The following is an 18,164-nucleotide window of genomic DNA, read 5'->3' on the forward strand; positions in this document are numbered from 1 at the left end:
GAATAAGAATCCATAAGAACTCCGAAACGTTGTGATAAAGAAATAAGAAAACATGATATTGCGTGGCATTATACATACCTTTTGAACGTCTTTTGAAAAGTCAGATGCGTCCGTCATAACACACATGAATGAACGCGTTATTATCTCTATCAAGCGGATCATAATATTTCAGAATTATTTATTGTTTATACATATCTTTTAGTGGAACGTCGGTTATGAATAGCTATAACAGCATAAAACTCCGACTTTATAATGTACTGCAATGTTACAACTCAATGACGTGGTTTTCAAAAGTGCGACAACATTCTTGCTACGAAATAATTAAACATCTTCGCGTGTTTCCGTGTCTCAAAGATAAGACAGCCGGTCCACTTCGAATCTTTTCGCAAAAGTAGAAGTGGTAAAACTCTCACAGTTGTATCAACATGTATGTTATTCATCTTCTCACATCGATTCGATAAAACTCGGCAACAAAATTAACAAAAAATAATTGCTGAAATCATTATCATTAAAGATAATTTTATTGAGAAATAACATACACTACAGAAGATTTTAAACTAACGATTTATATTTTTTTAAACATATACAAAAGTTTAATCTCTATTGAATTAATCCTGTGACACGAACAGTGATATATCGCCATGTCACAAAATATTTAATAATATAATTTCCAATCGATAGCAAACACATAAAACATAAAGTTTATTTCTATCGTAACAATTAATTGTCTAGAACTTGTAATTATATAATTGGCAAACGTATTCATTTCTTTCGTAAATAATAAATATTAATGTATTATCGCGGTCTTCAGCCTAAGTATTAAACGTGTGCCGCTTTCATCCTCAGTTGATTATCTGTTAATATCATAAGAAAAAACTTTACAAGTGTATAGTAAGTCATGAAAACGTTCATGTCTGATCTAATAAGACAAGAAATGGAAAATATTGCATCGCAATATATCTTAAGTTTGCCTAATATTTACCTAAAAAGTTTTTTTGTATTGCTTTATTGTGTATGCGTTTACTTCGATATAAAAAATGACGTAATTGTATTTTTAATAGGGTTCTATATACTCGCAATTATTTAACTGCAAACACATCCACTACTTTCGTAAATAAATATTAAATCATATATCATCACGATCTTCAACCATGTTTTGTTAGTAAGAAAGATATATAGCCACACGATGTTTTCAATATCTAAAAACAATTATCTTTATTTAGAGAAATTACTTAGAGAAAGTTAAGGAAAATTTTTATATTTAAAGATATCAAAAGATGTTGGCTAAAATGCCTTAAAAAATATTTCGTCAATTACTTTGACTTTCATGTATATATACATGTATATTATAGAGATTAGAATATTGATGTTTATCGTTTATATTTGAGATTCAACTAATAAATAAAATTGTCATTAAAAAGTTACACAAATATATGTATTACGTATACATAATTATACGTGTAATAAACACAAATAAGTTGCATTATATAAGTTAATGTTTTCTGCAAAAGTTTAAAATTAAAATATGAAAATTCTAAATAATCTTACGCTGCAAAAAGTAGCCATTGTTAATGGAATAATCTTTCCTGCAGAGATGGGAAAAGGATGGTTGGCTCGTATCATTAATAAGATAAGATTTCTCGCCTTTCTAGATTCCAATTTGTACCATTCAAGATTGCACATACCACGATGTACTGCGTTGCACTTGATAAATACATGTGTCAGAACATATTAATGTCTATGTCATTTCAAAGTAGATGACTTCTATTAAGAAACATTAATAAGGATTTGTAAATTTTAATTAATTTTTATTTTGATTAGAAAAGAATTTAGAACAGCAAGTTCATGTAATCGGAACAAATTCACATTTTAATTAATGTTGTTACAGAAATTTTTTTATTATATAAAACAAATGTTCAGTATTTTTCTTATAATAATATGATATCAAATTTGATAACAAATGGCAACATAACTATAACGAGTAAAATGGTTTCAGTAATTTCTAAAAATATTCTAATATATGGACATGTTTTTTCCATCATGACTAAAACATTAAATTTATAATACATATTTAGAAATTTTATTATGTAACTTACTTGTTCCATTACCAGTTCTCCCGCACCACAATAGAAAAAAGTATTCATCAATAGAATAATAATAAAAAATATTGAGTGAAATATTTGTATAATAATAGCTTCATTAATTTTTCTCTCATTAAGTATCTGAAATGTATAAATTATAAGAAAATGAAGAAGCGTATACATATGCATTAAAATATTTTCTTACATTTTTGTTTTACTTACAATAGTAAATAGAAAGCCGCTTAAACAAAATACAACAGCAAAATGAAATATCATTATTAACATCATTAAACAGTATGTATTTTCGATATAGTTGGCAAATCTGCGGAAAAAATATTTAAAAAGTTGAGATGCATTGACAAATTTTTAAAATTTAGATTTTTTTCTGTTGTAATAAATGTTTCAATAACATTGCTAAAGTTATTTTGTGCAAAATTTCATTATTATAATAAAAGTTCTTACTTGATAAGACGTAAATGGAACACTACAATGTCATTTAAACTTTTGTTGAAATTTTTGCATGAGACCAAACTAATTAGTCGATATCTAAAATTCTCTAGCTGGCCGCAAATATGAAGAATAATTAGTAATAAAAAGATATCTACAGCCATATAAGTGGTACTCGATAACAACATTGTTAAAACATGAAAGAAAAATGTCAACTCAAACTGCGGGCTCTTATCTGTATCGTAAAAATGATACGTCTCCAGTGGTAAGGGTTTGCTCTGCTTCGTCAAATTCCCTATGTGTAATACTTGAATGCCAAAATAAGTAGGCACAGTTATTATGAGAAGCGAGATTAGGATAAAAGCATATCCAATGATCATGATTAATCGAGCAGTTCGTGCTCGCCTTATCATCACAGCTCTCTCTGCATCCGATTTGAATGCCATCCAATCTTCCGCCATCATATTTACAATCGATAAAAGAACTTGAAAATATACATAAAGCTATATGTTAATATGTCAAAATATTAAACTACTTATACAAGCATTATTATAAAGATATTATATGAGTAGATATTATGTGAAGTATTTATGAGTGTGTTATTTGTAAACTCCCTAACTAAAAAAACTACATATTTTTAAAGTATTGATATATATTGTTATATATTTCGATGCATATTGCTTTACAGGAATAACTGACAAATAATTCTTGATTTGTGACATTATTACTATTCGGAATATATGTTTGTGATAATAAATTAATTATAACATAACGATTCACGGAGTAATGAAATGAAATAAAATGTTGAAAATTTTAAATAATTCTAGACATACCTGTTCGTTTCCATCGCATAATGACATATTTCACTGATGCTATCAGCAGAGGTAACATAAGACGTAAATTGTCGATTACAAGTACCATATCGCCCCAAACTTTTATAATGGTACATATCGTCGGAACATTACAAACAAATATTAATAAAATTAAAATAATGCTTGCATGAAGTTCTGACCATAAACTTCTTACAGAAACCATAACATCTTTAGGCCACAAGCCCAACATTTCCAAACTTAAGCGATGTATTTCAACTGCCCACATGAAATCTAACAAAATTTTATATAAAACAAAGGATTTGCATAAAATAATTACAAATTAATATGTAGATTTAAAAGATTAATCGCAACAAATAGTAATAAAAATACGATGCAAAGGATAAATTCATAAAGCAAAATTATACTAACTTATTGAATAGACATGTAGAATACGAATAATAAGTAATAAAAATGTCATACACAATTAGTACCTCTATAACCAGAAGATTCCTTAATATCCATGAGAACTAATGAAAAAGACTGTCGCGTTCCTCCCACTATGTAGCGTGAAATAAACGCGCATGCTCTCCATAGAAGAGCTAAAACCCAGCAGTTTCGTCAAACGCTGCATTAAATATTAAAAATGCTATCCCTATATAGTCGATTATGACTGTTCATATCGCCAAGAAACTTTACACGTGAACAATAAGTTTATGTCTAGTCTAGTAAGAGGAGAGGTAGAAAATATTTCATCGCGGTATATTATAAGTTTATCGAACTTGCCTGGAAATTTTTTTCATACTTTGCGTTGTTTCATTATGTATGCGCTTACTCCAGAAATAAGAAATAACGCCATTTCTCACTTTTAATAGGATTCTATACATCAGACTCCAGAATACAGAAACATTGTAGCCAAAAAGAAATAACAATTGCGTGGTGTATGGACTTTTCGAATATTTCTTCTCAAGCTACATCTATTATAACACAGACAAATACAATACTATATCTAGTGAGTAGACCAAAGTATGTATTTTCCGATTATTTATTTTCCATACAATTCCTTTGATAAAATTACGATATCTTAAAGAATATAAAACTTCAACTTTCTAAGATATGGCGGTTTTTATTCGGCAATATTTTCGCAACAAGATAAACGATGTGTTCTGTTCTTTGAAAATAAGTCTGCCACTCAAATCTTGAAATTGGAACAGATAGGATAAATCCTATCGATGTAATAAAGTAGATATATCAGTAAATAGATAGTGAGTAGACAGTAAAAGGTAGATAGATTCATTTAACCGTATTAATTTACTAAAATGCAAGTAACATAATATGGATAAAACCTTATTAATGTGAATATAATGTTATTGAGAGACATATATAGTAAAGGCAATTTTAAACTATAGACTTGTCTTTTCTTTGAACGTAATATATAAACGTCAAGTCTCCATTAAAAGTATTCTAGTGACAAACAATGAAAATATTGTCACATTATAAAAACATAATATAATTTATAATACATAAAGAACTTTAATAAATAAAACAAAGCTTTATTTCTTCTAACAATTACTATGTACAATTGTCATTTATTTGTATCTATTATTAACTACAAATACATCTATAAGTTCTTTCACGTAATAAATAGTACATTTATCTTTAATTATGTTTTCTTAGTAAAAACGATATATATCCACTCGAAGTTTTCAATAGCTAAAAAAATTATATATTTATAAAATTAATTATATCTTTATTTAGACATTACAAGAAGACAAAAAAAATTTTATAAAAATAATATGAGCTAAAGTGCCTTAAAGAATACGTTGCCGATTACATTGATTTTTATGTACAGCTGTCATAAAGATTAAGATAGTGACTGACCATGATTCCTTTACTTTGATACATAATGATTCTAAATAAACTTACGCTGCAAAACGTAGCCAGTGTTAATGGAATAACTTTTCCTGCAGTGACACGAAAAGGATGGTTGGTTCGTATCATTAACAAAATAAGATTTCTCGCCTTTCTTGATTCCAATTTATACCATTCAAGATCGCACAGAGCACGATGTACTGAATTGCTCTTAACAGATACATATAATGTAATAGTACATTATAATAATGTCATGTCATTCAAAGAAGATTATTTCCAAAAATATATCTAAAAATTAAGTCGGGCTCAACTCACTTATGTGATCAGATTTGATCAAAAGGAAAACGAGAAGCTCATTTAACTTAATTGCATTTTATTTAATGTTAATTAAATTTGCATTTTACTTAATGTTAATAGAGGGATGATCTTTTGTAAAACATATATGTACACAAAAAAATAATTTTTAACAGTTTTTCCTATCCGACAACAATAGCCAACATATGTAACAATGACGAGGACAGATTTTTTATTATAATATGTTTAAAAATATATTGACGTATTAAAGTTATACAGCTACAAGTTATACAATATATTAAGCGTATATTACATTTGTACATACAAGGTGTCTAATAGACGTAATACTATAAATAATTATAAATGCACGCGCGTGCATACAACAAACACATATACATATTGTATAACTTACTTGCTCCGTTATAAGCTCTCCTGCGCCACAATAAAGAAAAGTATTCATCAACAAAGAAATAAGAAAAATTGTCGTATAGTACATTTCTGTAACAGTAACTTTATCTGTTTTTTTGTTAATAAGAAACTGAAATGCATAACTTATAAAAATATAAGGAAACGTACATATGTATCTATTAAAATATTTTTTCATATTTGGAACTTACAACAGTCAATAAAAAGCCGTTTAGACAAAATACAATACCAAAATAAAGTATCATTATTAACATCATTAAAGAGTACATATTATCAATATTTTCAGCAAATCTATAGAAATAAGAATATTTGAAAGAATTTTCACATTAAAATTAAGAAAAGTATATGTATACATATAGAAATATACAAGATGTATGTAAAATATAAGGAACATTTTCGATAATGTATTTTTGACATCCAAATCAGAAAATGAGTTTCTACAAACATATGTTTGAAAATGCTTTATTTATGAATTATTTGTTTGTACGCGCTTTTAAAAAAAAACTAATGTTTTAAGTTTTCATATTTCATACATGTTCTAAGTTAAATTATGTATTTATATGTCTTTTTATGAATATTGAATATTTTATTGACATTGAAAAAAGCATATACTTTTCTTAAAGAGAAAAGAAGAATAAACGAAAACAATGCATAAGTTGTTAGTGTTTGTAATTTAAATAATAGTCATTCTCGAAAAAAAAAGAGAATTAGCTTTCTTCTATAATTCCTATAGATTATCAAAATATCAAAACAACATTGGTCTCATCAGTTTTAGAAAAATAAATTAAAATTTTAATGTTTAAAATTATTGATAAAATATCCTGCTTTTGAATTATTTATTTTTGAAAAATTAACATAGCTGTTATTTTAAAATTATTGGTCATATATACAAAATTAATTTTTTGTAGATAACATATATCTATACATAGATATTTAATAAACTAAACATTTTCGGATATGTTTATAGAAACTTTCATTTCTTATTTTGGCAGTCAGGAATAATCACGAAATACTTTTCTATATTTTAGAGACACTCATTATGTATTTAACGTTTGAACATAAAATATCATTGATTCAATATCATTCTGTATTGTAAATAAAATAATATAACGTTTAAAACTTTAAATTATATAGACATTTTTTTAATTCCTAAAGCTGTTTTGTTAAACTTCTTATTGTCGCAATAATAATTCATACCTGATAAGTCGTACATGGGTTGCTATGATGTTATTTAGAACTTTATTAAAATTTTTGCACACGACCAAACTAACTAATCGACATCTGAAGATTTCTAACTGACCACAAGTGTGAAGAATTATTAGCACCAAAAAAATATCTATAGACATGTAAATGGTAGTTGCTAATAAAATTGATATAGTATGAATAAGAAATGTCATTTCATATTGCGGACTTTTATCTGTATCATAGAAGTGATACGTCGCCAGCGGTAAGAATTTGCTCCGATTCATGAAATTGGTTGTGTGTAGTATTGGAATGCCAAAATAAGGAGGAATGGTTACGGTGAGAAATCCTATTACCGCAAAAATGTATCCAATTATCATGATTAATCGAGCACTTCGTGCTCGTCTTATCATCACAGTTCTCTCTGTAAAGTGCTTGAATGCTATCCAGTCTTCCGCCATCATATTTATAATCGCGAAAAGAACTTGAAAATATAAATAAATACAAATAAAATATAAATATTGTTAACATGTTATAATATTGAACAATTTATAAGTATATGTTGTTAGTTTTGAGCATTCGAACTTAAAAAAAAATAATATATATATTCTATAATAGGACGTGCAGTTTTGCAATACGGAACAAACTCCAAAACCTTATAGCCAGTTTACAATGAGTCGTTAGTCGTTAGTCAGATGTCGAAAGAGAGTCGGAAAAAGTCATAGCGTATCGTAAAGTGTCACACTACGTATCGCGGACGCAGATCGGATTGAGATTGCGGATCGCGGATCGTAATCTAGCCAATCGTAGACGAGCAGCTCATCTATGATTGGCTGAATTCCGATCCGCGATCCGCGATACGTAGTGTGAAACGGGATTAAGGCGATCGGAAGTCTGTAATCGGCGATCGTAAGCGATTGGTCAAATGCCGTCTCTTACGATCACCGATTACAGACTTCCGATTGCCTTAAGATACGCTTATGACTATTTCTTCTGACTCTCTCCTCCCGACATCTGACTAACGACTAACGACTTATTGTAGACTGGCCATTACTTTTCCGCTAGTAAATTTCACGAGTAAATATCACGATATATTAGAAATAAAATTCGGTTCCAACGTTATCTCAAGTATAATGACCGACCTACAAGCTTCCTCACAAAGTTTTAGAAAAGTTCTTGTTCTGTCTAGGATTAGGTTTGCAAAGCAGAACTAAAAATCTCGAAAACTACGCTTGGTTCCTTATTGCATAACTGCATCCACTTTATTTCGACATACCGCTGTTATACTAGTGTAAATCACATACATATAATATCTGGTTTTTGATATTAGAATCAGCAATGTATAAAAGTCATGATAAATCATATATATGTTGATTTAATAATGCAATAAAATATAATGCTATGGATTCTGATTTAAATATAATTTTGCATTACCTGTTCGTTTCCATCGTATAACAACATATTTCGCTATTATTGTCACCATGGGTAATGCGATATGCAAACTGTCTATTACGAGTACCATATTACCCCAAACGTTCATAAAGGTACACATCGTCGGAAGAAAAATAATTATTAATAAAATTAAAATAATACCGACTCGAAATTCTAGCCACTGGTATTTCTTAATAAATTTATCCGTTTTCGGCCACAAGCCAATCATTTCCATACCCAAGCGATGAAGTTCGACTGCCCACACAAAATCTGACAATTTTATATACAATTTTATTTTATAATTAATCTAATTCATTCGTTAGACGTGAAAATCACGCGTTAATAGAATATATGTTTTATAAAATTAATACCTCGGTAACCTGTAGATTCCGTAATGTCCATATCAAAAACTGACGTGAAAAGAATCGTTCCGTTCTTCTCAACATGTAGTGCAAAATAAACGCGCATGCTCCCCATAGAAGAGCAAAAACCCGGCAGTCACGTCAAATTGCGGCATTAAATATTAAAAATGCTATCCCCAGTTTATTACGACCGTTCATATCGTCAATAAACTTTACAGACGTGCAATAAGTCATAAAAACGTTTATTTCTGATCTAACAAGAGATAGAAAATATTGCATCGCGGTATATCATGAGGTTGTCAAGTTTGTCTAAAAAATTTTGCCGTATTTTATGCCGCTTCATTATGATGCGTTTACTCCGAAATGAGAGATAACGTTATTTCATTATTAATGGAGTTCTATACATCGAACTCAAGAATACAGAAATATTATAGTCGAAAAGAAATAATAACAATTGCGTGGTGTACGGACTTTTCGAATATTTCTTTTCAAGATATATCGCAATACGGATGAATGCAATATTATATCTAGTAGCAGACCAAAGTATCTTACAATTAGTTATTGTTCATACAAATACGGTAATAATAAAATTACGATATTTTAAAGAATATAAAACATCAATTTTCTAAATTATGGTTACTTTTATTCGGCAATATTCTCGTAACGAGATAACTAATGTGTTCTGTACCTTGAAAATAAGTCTCTACTTGAAATTGGAACAAATGAGATAAATTCTATCGTCGTAGTAACGTAGATATATTCATCTTACTGTGATACTTTTGTAAAGTGCCAGTAACACAAAAATCGATAAAACATTATAACTGAATATAATATTATTAAAAGACATTCAGTAAAGGCGATTTTAAATTATAGATTTGCATTCTTTCTTTGAATGTAACATGCAAACGTAGATAAACAGAGATATAATTAATAGACAATACAAAATTTTATTTCTACTGATACTGACAATTACTAAATACAATTGTTATTCACTATTTAACACAAAAATCATGCATCTTCACTTATGTAATAAAAAAAAAGTAATATTTATCATGATCTTCAATCATGTTTTGTTATTAAAAACGATATATAGCCACACGATGTTTTTAACACCTAAAAATAATTATATCTTTATTCAGAGACACTATACGAGAGAGAGAAAAGAAAAAAATTTTTACAAAAATAATGACTGAACTGTCTTAAGGAATATATTGTCGATTATATCGACCTTTTTATGTATATCTGTCGTAAAGGATAAAATACTGACTGACCACGATTTATTTAATTTATAAATATTCGTAAATACTTTTCAACAATTAATTGTAAAAATGTATCGCATCATTATAACTTGCATTATAGTATGTCTACTTCAGTGGGGAAATCACAATCATATATAACGTACGCACGCGGCGGAGGATATATACGTAGAATAAATATTATTCACTTAAAAGAGACAGAGAAAGAGAAAAGGGCGGAGAGAAAGAGAGAAAGAAAAGAAATTAATACATAAAGTTGCTACATAAACTTACACTGCAAAACGTAGCCAGTGTTAAAGGAATAATTTTTCCTGCAGTGATACGAAAAGGATGCTGGGTTCGTATCATTAACAAAATAAGACTTCTTGCCTTTCTTGATTCCAATTTATACCATTCAAGATCGCATAGAGCACGATGTATTGCATTGCACTTAACAAATACATATGTAATAGTACATTAATGTCATGTCATTTGAATGAAAATTATTTCCAAAAATATTAGTAAGAATTAATTCGGACTTAATTGACTTCTGTTTTATATACATATGTACGATGTTATATATACATATGTACATATGCGCGAACACATATACATATTATTAAAAGTATAACTTACTTGCTCCGTTACAAGCTCTCCTGCGCCACAATAAAGAAAAGTATTCATCAATAAGACAATAAGAAGAATTGCCGAAAAGTATATTTCTGTTACAACAACATCATCTATTTTTTTGTTAATAAGAAACTGAAATGCATAACTTATAAAAACATGACGAAACGTATATAAATATTAAAATATTTTCTTAAATTTTGAATGGTGGAACTTACAATAGCAAATAGAAAGCCATTTAGGCAAAATACAACATCAAAATAAAGTATCATTATTAACATTATTAAGGAGTACATACTTTCAATATTTTCAGCAAATCTATAGAAATGAGAATTTTTGAAAGAGTTGTCACGTTAAAGCTAAGAAAACGATACGTATAAAAATATACAAAATATACGTGAAACTCTGGATCATCGATTCAAAATATCATTCACTATTGTATAGAGAAAATAATATAACGTTTAGAGTTTTAAGTCTTTATGTAGAATATTTTTTCACATTTCTGTATAAATCTATTTTGTTAATTTCTTTATTGTTGCAATTAAATTTTATACCTGATTAATCGTAGATGAGTCGTTAAAACGTTATTTAGAACTTTGTCGAAATTTTTGCACAAAACTAAACTAACTAATCGGCATCTGAAGATTTCTAACTGGCCGCAAATGTGAAGAATTATTAGCACCAAAAAAATATCTATAGACATGTAAATGGTAGCTGCTAATAAAGTTGATATAATATGAATGATAAATGTCAATTCATATTGTGGACTCTTATCTGTATTATAGAAGTGAAACGTTTCCAGCGGTAACAGCTTACTCCGATTCATGAAATTCGTTGTGTACAGTATTGGAACGCCAAAATAAGGAGGAATGGTTACGGTGACAAATCCTATTACCACAAGAACGTATCCAATTATCATGATTAATCGAGCACTTCGTGCTCGTCTTATCATTACGTTCCTTTCTGTAAAGTGCTTGAATGCCATCCAGTCTTCCGCCATCATATTCACAATCGCGAGCAAAACTTGAAAATATAAATAAACCCAAATAAAATATAAATATTGTTAAAATGTTATAATGTCGAACAAATTATAAATATATATGTTGCTATTTTGAACTTTTGAACTAAAATGAAAATCATATACATACTACAATTTATTTCGACATACTGCTGCTACAAATGTAAATCACATACATATAATTTCTAGTTTTTGATATTAGAATTAGCAACGTACATGTCATAATAAATCAATTATATGCTGATTTAATAAAGTAATGAAATATAATGCTAAGGATTTTGTTTTAAATAATTTTGCACGTACCTGTTCTTTTCCATCGCATAATTACATATTTTGCTAATACTGTCACCAGGGGTAACGTAAAATGTAAACTGTCTATTACGAGTACCATATTGCCCCAAACATGGATAACCATACTTATCATCGGAATAAAAATAAATATTAATAAAATTAAAACAATACCGACCCGAATTTCTGGCCACAAGCATTTCTTAGTGAATTGTTCGGTTTTCGGCCACAAGCCAATCACTTCCAAGCCTAAACGATGAAGTTCAACTGCCCACACAAAATCTGAAAAATTTATATATAACAAAAGATATTTTTATACAAGGTAAGATTTGAAAAAGATTAACTAAACTAATTCATTTATTAGACAGAATTGTTATAATTATTAAAAAGTATGTTATTATATGAAATTAATACCTCTGTAACCTGAAGATTCCATAATGTCCATGTCGAAGACTAACGTAAAGATAATTATAATCGCGTTCCGTTCTTCCCACCATGTAGTATAAAATAAACGCGCATGCTCCCCATAGAAGAACAAAAACCCAGCAGTCACGTCAAATGCTACATTAAATATTAAAAATGCTATCCCCAGTTGATTATGACCGTTCATATCGTCAAGAAACTTTACAGACGTGCAACATTTCATAAAAACGTTTATTTCTGATCTAACAAAACGAGAGGTAGAAAATATTGCATCGCGGTACATCAGAAGTTTGTCGAACTTATCTGAATAGTTCTTTCGTACGTTGCTTCATTATGCATGCGCTTTCTCCGAAATGAGAAATAACGTTATTTCACTCTTAATAAAGTTCTATACGTCGAACCCAAGAATACAGAAATATTCTAGTCAAAAAGAAATAATAACAATTACAAGGTGTACGGACTTTTCGAATATTTCTTCTCAAGATACATCTAGCGTAACACGAATGAATGTAATATTATATGTCTAGTAAGCAGACTAAAATAAGTATTTTACGATTATTTATTGTTCATACAATTCCTTTAACAAAATTACGGTATGTTAAAGAATATAAAACTTCAACTTTCTAAGAGAGATATGGTGGTTTTTCGGCAATATTCTCGCAATGAGATACCAATATGTTCGGATGTTCTTTGAAAATAAGCCACTTGAAACTATTCTTGATATTGGAACAGATGAAATAAATCCTATCGTCGTAGTAAGGTAGACGTATCATCTAATCATATTAATTTAATAAAGTAACACTAACATTGATAATCTTATTAATATAATATAATAATATTATTGAGTGTCATATAGTAAAGGCAATTTATAACTATAAACTTGTCTTCTGTTTGAACGTAATATGTTATATACAAACGAGTCTCCATTAAAGTATTCTAGTGACGGACAATGAAAATATTGTCATGTTACAGAAACGCAATATAGTTTATGATAAACGATGAATGTTAATCTAACAAAACAAAATTTTATTTTTACTGGTTCTAACAATTACTGTATACAATTGTCATTTGTAATTATTTAACTAGAAATGTATCCATTTCTTTCATGTAATAAAATGTAGTAATATTTATCTTCAACCATGTTTTGTCATTAAAAATGATATATAGCCACACGATGTTTTTAATACCTAAAAAAATTATATCTTTATTAATAAAAATAATAATATCTTTATTTAGACATTACGAAAACAAAAAGAAAATTTTTACAAAAATAATGTGGACTAAAGTGCCTTAAGGAAAACGTTGTTAACCTTTATTACATCTGTCGTAAAGATTAAGATACTGACTGACCATAATTCTTTAATTTGTAGATATTTATAAACACTTTCAAACAATTAATTAAAAATTATATCATTATAACAAGATTACTTCAGTGGAGAAGTCATTAATGGCTTTGATGTTATTAACGATCTTTCCACTAAAGTAAACATGTCGTTTATATTTGCAGCTCAATTATTAAATAACATTTTCCCTAAAATAATTATACTTGCTCGCGCGCAATTACATACGCATGCATGCATGATGTACGTACGCATATTACGATATTACATACGCGGGGGAAAAATAAACAAAATAAATTTTATTCACTTAAAAAAGAGAGAGAGAGAGAGGGGGGAGAAGAAATTAATACATAAAGATGCGAAATAAACTTACACTGCAAAACGTAGCCAGTGTTAATGGAATAATTTTTCCTGCAGTGATACGAAATGGATAGTGGGTTCGTATCATTAACAAAATAAGATTTCTCGCCTTTCTTGATTCCAATTTATACCATTCAAGATCACACAGAGCACGATGTACTGCATTGCTCTTAACAAATACATAGAAGTACATTAATGTCATGTCATTTAAACGAGGATCATAACGAGGATCCAAAAATATATCTAAGAATTAAGTCGAACTTGACTGACTTATATATGTTTGATCAAAAGAAAAATTAGAAACAAGAAACTCATTTAGCTTAATACTGTACATTTGTATTTTAATTAATGTTAATAGAGGCACGATCTTTCATTAAACGTATATGTACATAAAAAAATAATTTTTAATAGTTTTTCTTACCCGACAATAGCCAACATATGTAACAATGACGAGGAAAGATTTTTTATTATATATTATAGTAATGTTAAAAATATATACGGACGTATTAAAATTATATAGCTACAAGTTATATAACATATTAAGCGTATATTACGTTTGTACATACAAGGTGTCTAATAGACGTAATACTTTTCGTGAGCAGATAAAGCGGATTAAAGTGAACAGAAAACTTCAATATTATATTGCGTCTTTTACAAAATTAATAAGAATTTAATTAAAATTTGCGAATCGAGCGAATAAACATTCGCTCGACAAAGAATAACATTGCATGCTGTTTACGATTATTGTTTACAAATACGCGCGCTTGCGCCCACAACAAACATATATACACATTATATAACTTACTTGCTCCGTTATAAGCTCTCCTGCGCCATAATAAAGAAAAGTATTCATCAATAAGGAAATAAGAAAAATTATTGTAAAGTATATTTCTGTAACAGCAACTTTATCTGTATTTTTGTTAATAAGTAACTGAAATGCATAACTTATAAAAGTATAAAGGAACGTATAAATGTATTAAAATATTTCTTCGTATTTAGAATTCTGTAACTTACAGTAAATAGAAAGCCGTTTAGGCAAAATGTAATAGCGAAGCAAAGTACCGTTATTAACATTATTAAGGAGTACATATTTTCAATATTTTCAGCAAATCTATAGAAATAAGGACATTTGAAAGGGTTGTTATATGTTAAAACCATAGAGATATAAGAATAGAGTGCGCGAGTCATATGCTAGCACGTAAGAGGCTGCGATATAGGAATAGAAAAAGAACGCTGCATATAGGCCCTTTCTGTCTTTGTCTACGCGTGTATGCGAAACAAAGACAGAAGGGGCCCATGCGCAGCTTTCTCTTTCTATTCTGCGCAGCTTTCTCTTTCTATTCCTATATCGCTTTTTCAGCTCGCTCGCGCACTCTATTCTTATATCTCTACGGTTAAAACTAAGAAAACAACATACATATAAAAATATACAGGATATACATTAAACACGGAAAAATCTTTGATAATTCTAGATAAAAATTTAAATAGACATTTCTGACATCAAAATCAGAAAGAGAGTTTCGATATATGGTTTAATATGCTTTATAAAATATCTCCTTTAAAAAAAAACTAATGTTAATAGAAATATTTGTTTTTTATTTTGATATCAGAAATATTCACGAAATTCTCTCCCATATTTCAGATACAATCTTCATGTATCTAAAGTTTAAACATAAAACGTCACCTATTCAGTATCATTCACCATGATAAATAAAATAATATAACGCCTAAAATTTGAAATCTTTATATAAAAAAATTTTTTAATGGTATTTCTAATGCTGTTTTGTTAAACTTTTTATTGTTACAATAAAAATTCATACCTGATGAGTCGTACGTGGGTTGCTATGATGTTATTCAGAACTTTGTTGAAATTTTTGCACAAAACTAAGCTAACTAATCGGCATCTGAAGATTTCTAATTGGCCACAAATGTGAAAAATTATTAGCACCAAAAAAATATCTACAGATATATAAACAATAGATGCTAAAAAACTTGATATAATCTGAATGAAAAATGTCAATTCATATTGCGGACTCTTATCTGTATCATAGAAGTGATACGTCTCGAACGGTAACAATTTGCTCCGATTCATAAAATTTGTTGTATATATTATTTGAATGCCAAAATAAGGCGGAATGGATACGATGAGAAATCCTATTGCAACGAAAATGTATCCAGTTAACGTGATTAATCGAGCACTTTGTGCTTGTCTTATCATCACAGTTCTCTCTGTAAAGTGCTTGAATTCCATCCAGTCTTCCGCTATCATATTTACAATCGCGAAGAGAACTTAAAAATATATAAATAAATACAAATAAAACATAAATATTAAAATGTTGTATTATTGAACAATTTATAAGTATACGTTTTTAGTTTTGAGCATTCAAACTCAAAAGGAAATAACATACATTCTATAATAGGACGAATAGTTTTGCAATACGGAACAAACTCTAAACCTTATATACTATTCCGCTAAGGTAAACACGATACATTAGAAATAAAATTCGGTGTCAATGTTATCTCAAGTACAATGACTGACCTATAATTTTCCTCACAATTCTATGCATTATATGAAGTTTTATAAAATTTCTTGTCCTGTCTAGGATTACTTTGCAATGCAGAACTAAAAATCACAAAAACTACGCTTGATTCCTTATTGCATAACTGCATCCACTTTATTTCGACATACTGCTATTATACAAGTGTAAATCACATACATATAATATCTGGTTTTTTATATTAAAATCAACAATAAGTCACGATAAATCATATTCGTGATGCTGATTTTAATGAAGTAACGATATCTAATGCTATGGATTTGGTTTTAAATAATTTGGTTTTAATTATACACATACCTGTTCTTTTCCATCGCACAATAACATATTTCACAAATATTGCCGTCATTGGTAATGCGATATGTAAACTATCTATTACGAGTACCATATTACCCCAAACATGCATAAATGTACATATCGTCGGAAGAAAAATAATTATTAATAAACTTAAGATAATACCGACTCGTATTTCTGGCCTCTGATATTTCTTAGTAAATTTTTCGGTTTTCGGCCACAAACCAACTACTTCGAAGCTTAAACGATGAAGTTCAACTGCCCATACAAAATCTATAGATAAATTTTATATAAGATATTTTCGAGGATATTTTTATACAAGATAAGATTTTTTTATATAAAGAACTTAATGGATTTAATTAATCATGAGACATGAAAAGCACACGTAATTAACTGAATATATGTTATATGCAATTAATACCTTTGTAACCTGAAGATTCCGAAATGTCCATGTCATTAACTGATACAAGAAGAGTACTGCTTCGTTCTTTCAAGTGACCCTAAGATAGAAGGTGATCGTCACGCATGCTTGTGAAGTAACTGCGAAAACTTAGCTGTTTTGCGAGAGATACATTAAATATTAAAAGTGGCATCCCTAGTTTGAAAACAGTTCTCCGTTTCACAAAAACTTCTCGAGCATGGTAACAAGTAGAAAATAAGAACGCTAAACAGGGACATATGTTGTTTCCCACCAGTTTTCCAGTGTTTTACACCAGTGTTTGAAACCTATTGTACAAATTTTTTTCATCTTATAATGCTTTATTACACATGCATGCATTTTCGTATCGAAGGATAATGCATTTTTAATGAATCTGTGGAGAGAAAACGAAAGAAATAAAGAACATTGTGTAACGGGAAAGCGTTTTATGCGATAAAAAGTGTGTAAGATGTCATGAATTGACATCATACATATAAGCTAAATACATAAACTTCGATAAAAATTTAAAAAATATGATAAAATTATATTTTTTGTAAATAATATATTTTTTATATACAACAGCTTGTCATATATATGAAAATATTGCAGTTTTGTCATATATATGAAAGATTGCAGTTTTTTCTCAATATATGAAAAATAAAAAATTAAATAATAAATAAAAGTGATGAATAAACACGAAGA

The 18,164-nt window shown here is 28.6% G+C and overlaps 5 protein-coding genes and 1 long non-coding RNA gene across 7 annotated transcripts; all 6 read right to left on the reverse strand.

The window, feature by feature from the left end:
* Positions 1 to 635: 635 nt before the first annotated feature.
* On the reverse strand, positions 636 to 2,175 carry LOC112456823. The gene is made up of 4 exons (XR_003041019.1): positions 2,097 to 2,175; positions 1,549 to 1,764; positions 983 to 1,199; positions 636 to 854 (listed from the first exon to the last, which is right to left on the reverse strand). It is a non-coding gene; the product is annotated as an uncharacterized LOC112456823 (long non-coding RNA).
* A 364-nt stretch (positions 2,176 to 2,539) lies between these two features.
* On the reverse strand, positions 2,540 to 3,624 carry LOC112456825. The gene is made up of 2 exons (XM_025019582.1): positions 3,362 to 3,624; positions 2,540 to 3,012 (listed from the first exon to the last, which is right to left on the reverse strand). The coding sequence occupies exons 1-2, from the start codon at positions 3,588 to 3,590 to the stop codon at positions 2,540 to 2,542; spliced, it is 702 nt and encodes a 233-aa protein (XP_024875350.1). The 5' UTR covers positions 3,591 to 3,624.
* Positions 3,625 to 4,988: 1,364 nt separating this feature from the next.
* Positions 4,989 to 9,069, reverse strand: LOC112456826. The gene is made up of 5 exons (XM_025019583.1): positions 8,914 to 9,069; positions 8,546 to 8,812; positions 5,916 to 6,019; positions 5,264 to 5,419; positions 4,989 to 5,050 (listed from the first exon to the last, which is right to left on the reverse strand). The coding sequence occupies exons 1-5, from the start codon at positions 9,017 to 9,019 to the stop codon at positions 4,997 to 4,999; spliced, it is 687 nt and encodes a 228-aa protein (XP_024875351.1). The 5' UTR covers positions 9,020 to 9,069; the 3' UTR covers positions 4,989 to 4,996.
* Positions 9,070 to 9,950: 881 nt separating this feature from the next.
* On the reverse strand, positions 9,951 to 10,900 carry LOC112456824 (odorant receptor 43a-like). The gene is made up of 3 exons (XM_025019581.1): positions 10,776 to 10,900; positions 10,434 to 10,589; positions 9,951 to 10,017 (listed from the first exon to the last, which is right to left on the reverse strand). Exons 1-3 carry the CDS (start codon positions 10,821 to 10,823, stop codon positions 9,964 to 9,966), a joined length of 258 nt encoding a protein of 85 aa, XP_024875349.1. The 5' UTR covers positions 10,824 to 10,900; the 3' UTR covers positions 9,951 to 9,963.
* A 1,160-nt stretch (positions 10,901 to 12,060) lies between these two features.
* Positions 12,061 to 12,552, reverse strand: LOC112456831. 2 transcript variants are annotated; one of them, XM_025019589.1, is made up of 3 exons: positions 12,487 to 12,552; positions 12,251 to 12,354; positions 12,061 to 12,159 (listed from the first exon to the last, which is right to left on the reverse strand). In XM_025019589.1, exons 1-3 carry the CDS (start codon positions 12,515 to 12,517, stop codon positions 12,130 to 12,132), a joined length of 165 nt encoding a protein of 54 aa, XP_024875357.1. In that variant the 5' UTR covers positions 12,518 to 12,552; the 3' UTR covers positions 12,061 to 12,129. The 2 variants fall into 2 exon arrangements, with proteins under 2 accessions (XP_024875357.1, XP_024875356.1); XM_025019588.1 differs by having other exon boundaries at positions 12,061 to 12,354.
* Positions 12,553 to 13,271: 719 nt separating this feature from the next.
* Positions 13,272 to 17,767, reverse strand: LOC112456830 (odorant receptor 43a-like). Its single transcript, XM_025019587.1, has 7 exons — positions 17,466 to 17,767; positions 17,051 to 17,317; positions 16,016 to 16,484; positions 15,210 to 15,306; positions 15,001 to 15,126; positions 14,209 to 14,364; positions 13,272 to 13,682 (listed from the first exon to the last, which is right to left on the reverse strand). Exons 1-7 carry the CDS (start codon positions 17,494 to 17,496, stop codon positions 13,629 to 13,631), a joined length of 1,200 nt encoding a protein of 399 aa, XP_024875355.1. The 5' UTR covers positions 17,497 to 17,767; the 3' UTR covers positions 13,272 to 13,628.
* Between the last annotated feature and the right edge of the window lie 397 nt (positions 17,768 to 18,164).

The sequence above is a fragment of the Temnothorax curvispinosus genome, unplaced genomic scaffold (assembly GCF_003070985.1).
Source record: "Temnothorax curvispinosus isolate PA1 unplaced genomic scaffold, ASM307098v1 QBEX01007238.1, whole genome shotgun sequence".
NCBI classification, from domain to species: domain Eukaryota; kingdom Metazoa; phylum Arthropoda; class Insecta; order Hymenoptera; family Formicidae; genus Temnothorax; species Temnothorax curvispinosus.

Excerpts from the sequence above, each read along its gene's own strand:
- LOC112456825 (XM_025019582.1), bottom strand. The coding sequence starts at position 3,590 with ATGTTGGGCTTGTGGCCTAAAGATGTTATGGTTTCTGTAAGAAGTTTA. Across the intron at positions 3,013-3,361 it reads TATGCGATGGAAACGAACAG|TTCTTTTATCGATTGTAAAT; the intron begins GTATGTCTAGAA and ends TATATTTTCAAG.
- LOC112456826 (XM_025019583.1), bottom strand. The coding sequence starts at position 9,019 with ATGGGGAGCATGCGCGTTTATTTTGCACTACATGTTGAGAAGAACGGA. Across the intron at positions 5,420-5,915 it reads GAGAGCTTATAACGGAGCAA|AGCAATTCAGTACATCGTGC; the intron begins GTAAGTTATACA and ends GTATCTGTTAAG. Across the intron at positions 5,051-5,263 it reads CACTGGCTACGTTTTGCAGC|CTATTGAAAACTTCGAGTGG; the intron begins GTAAGTTTATTT and ends TAATTTTTTTAG.
- LOC112456824 (XM_025019581.1), bottom strand. The coding sequence starts at position 10,823 with ATGAATACTTTTCTTTATTGTGGCGCAGGAGAGCTTGTAACGGAGCAA. Across the intron at positions 10,590-10,775 it reads GAGAGCTTGTAACGGAGCAA|TGCAATGCAATACATCGTGC; the intron begins GTAAGTTATACT and ends GTATTTGTTAAG. Across the intron at positions 10,018-10,433 it reads CACTGGCTACGTTTTGCAGT|GTGTTAAAAACATCGTGTGG; the intron begins GTAAGTTTATGT and ends AATTATTTTTAG.
- LOC112456831 (XM_025019588.1), bottom strand. The coding sequence starts at position 12,517 with ATGGACATTATGGAATCTTCAGGTTACAGAG. Across the intron at positions 12,355-12,486 it reads GGAATCTTCAGGTTACAGAG|ATTTTGTGTGGGCAGTTGAA; the intron begins GTATTAATTTCA and ends TAAATTTTTCAG.
- LOC112456830 (XM_025019587.1), bottom strand. The coding sequence starts at position 17,496 with ATGGACATTTCGGAATCTTCAGGTTACAAAG. Across the intron at positions 17,318-17,465 it reads GGAATCTTCAGGTTACAAAG|ATTTTGTATGGGCAGTTGAA; the intron begins GTATTAATTGCA and ends ATTTATCTATAG. Across the intron at positions 15,307-16,015 it reads ACCCACGTACGACTCATCAG|ATTTGCTGAAAATATTGAAA; the intron begins GTATGAATTTTT and ends TTATTTCTATAG.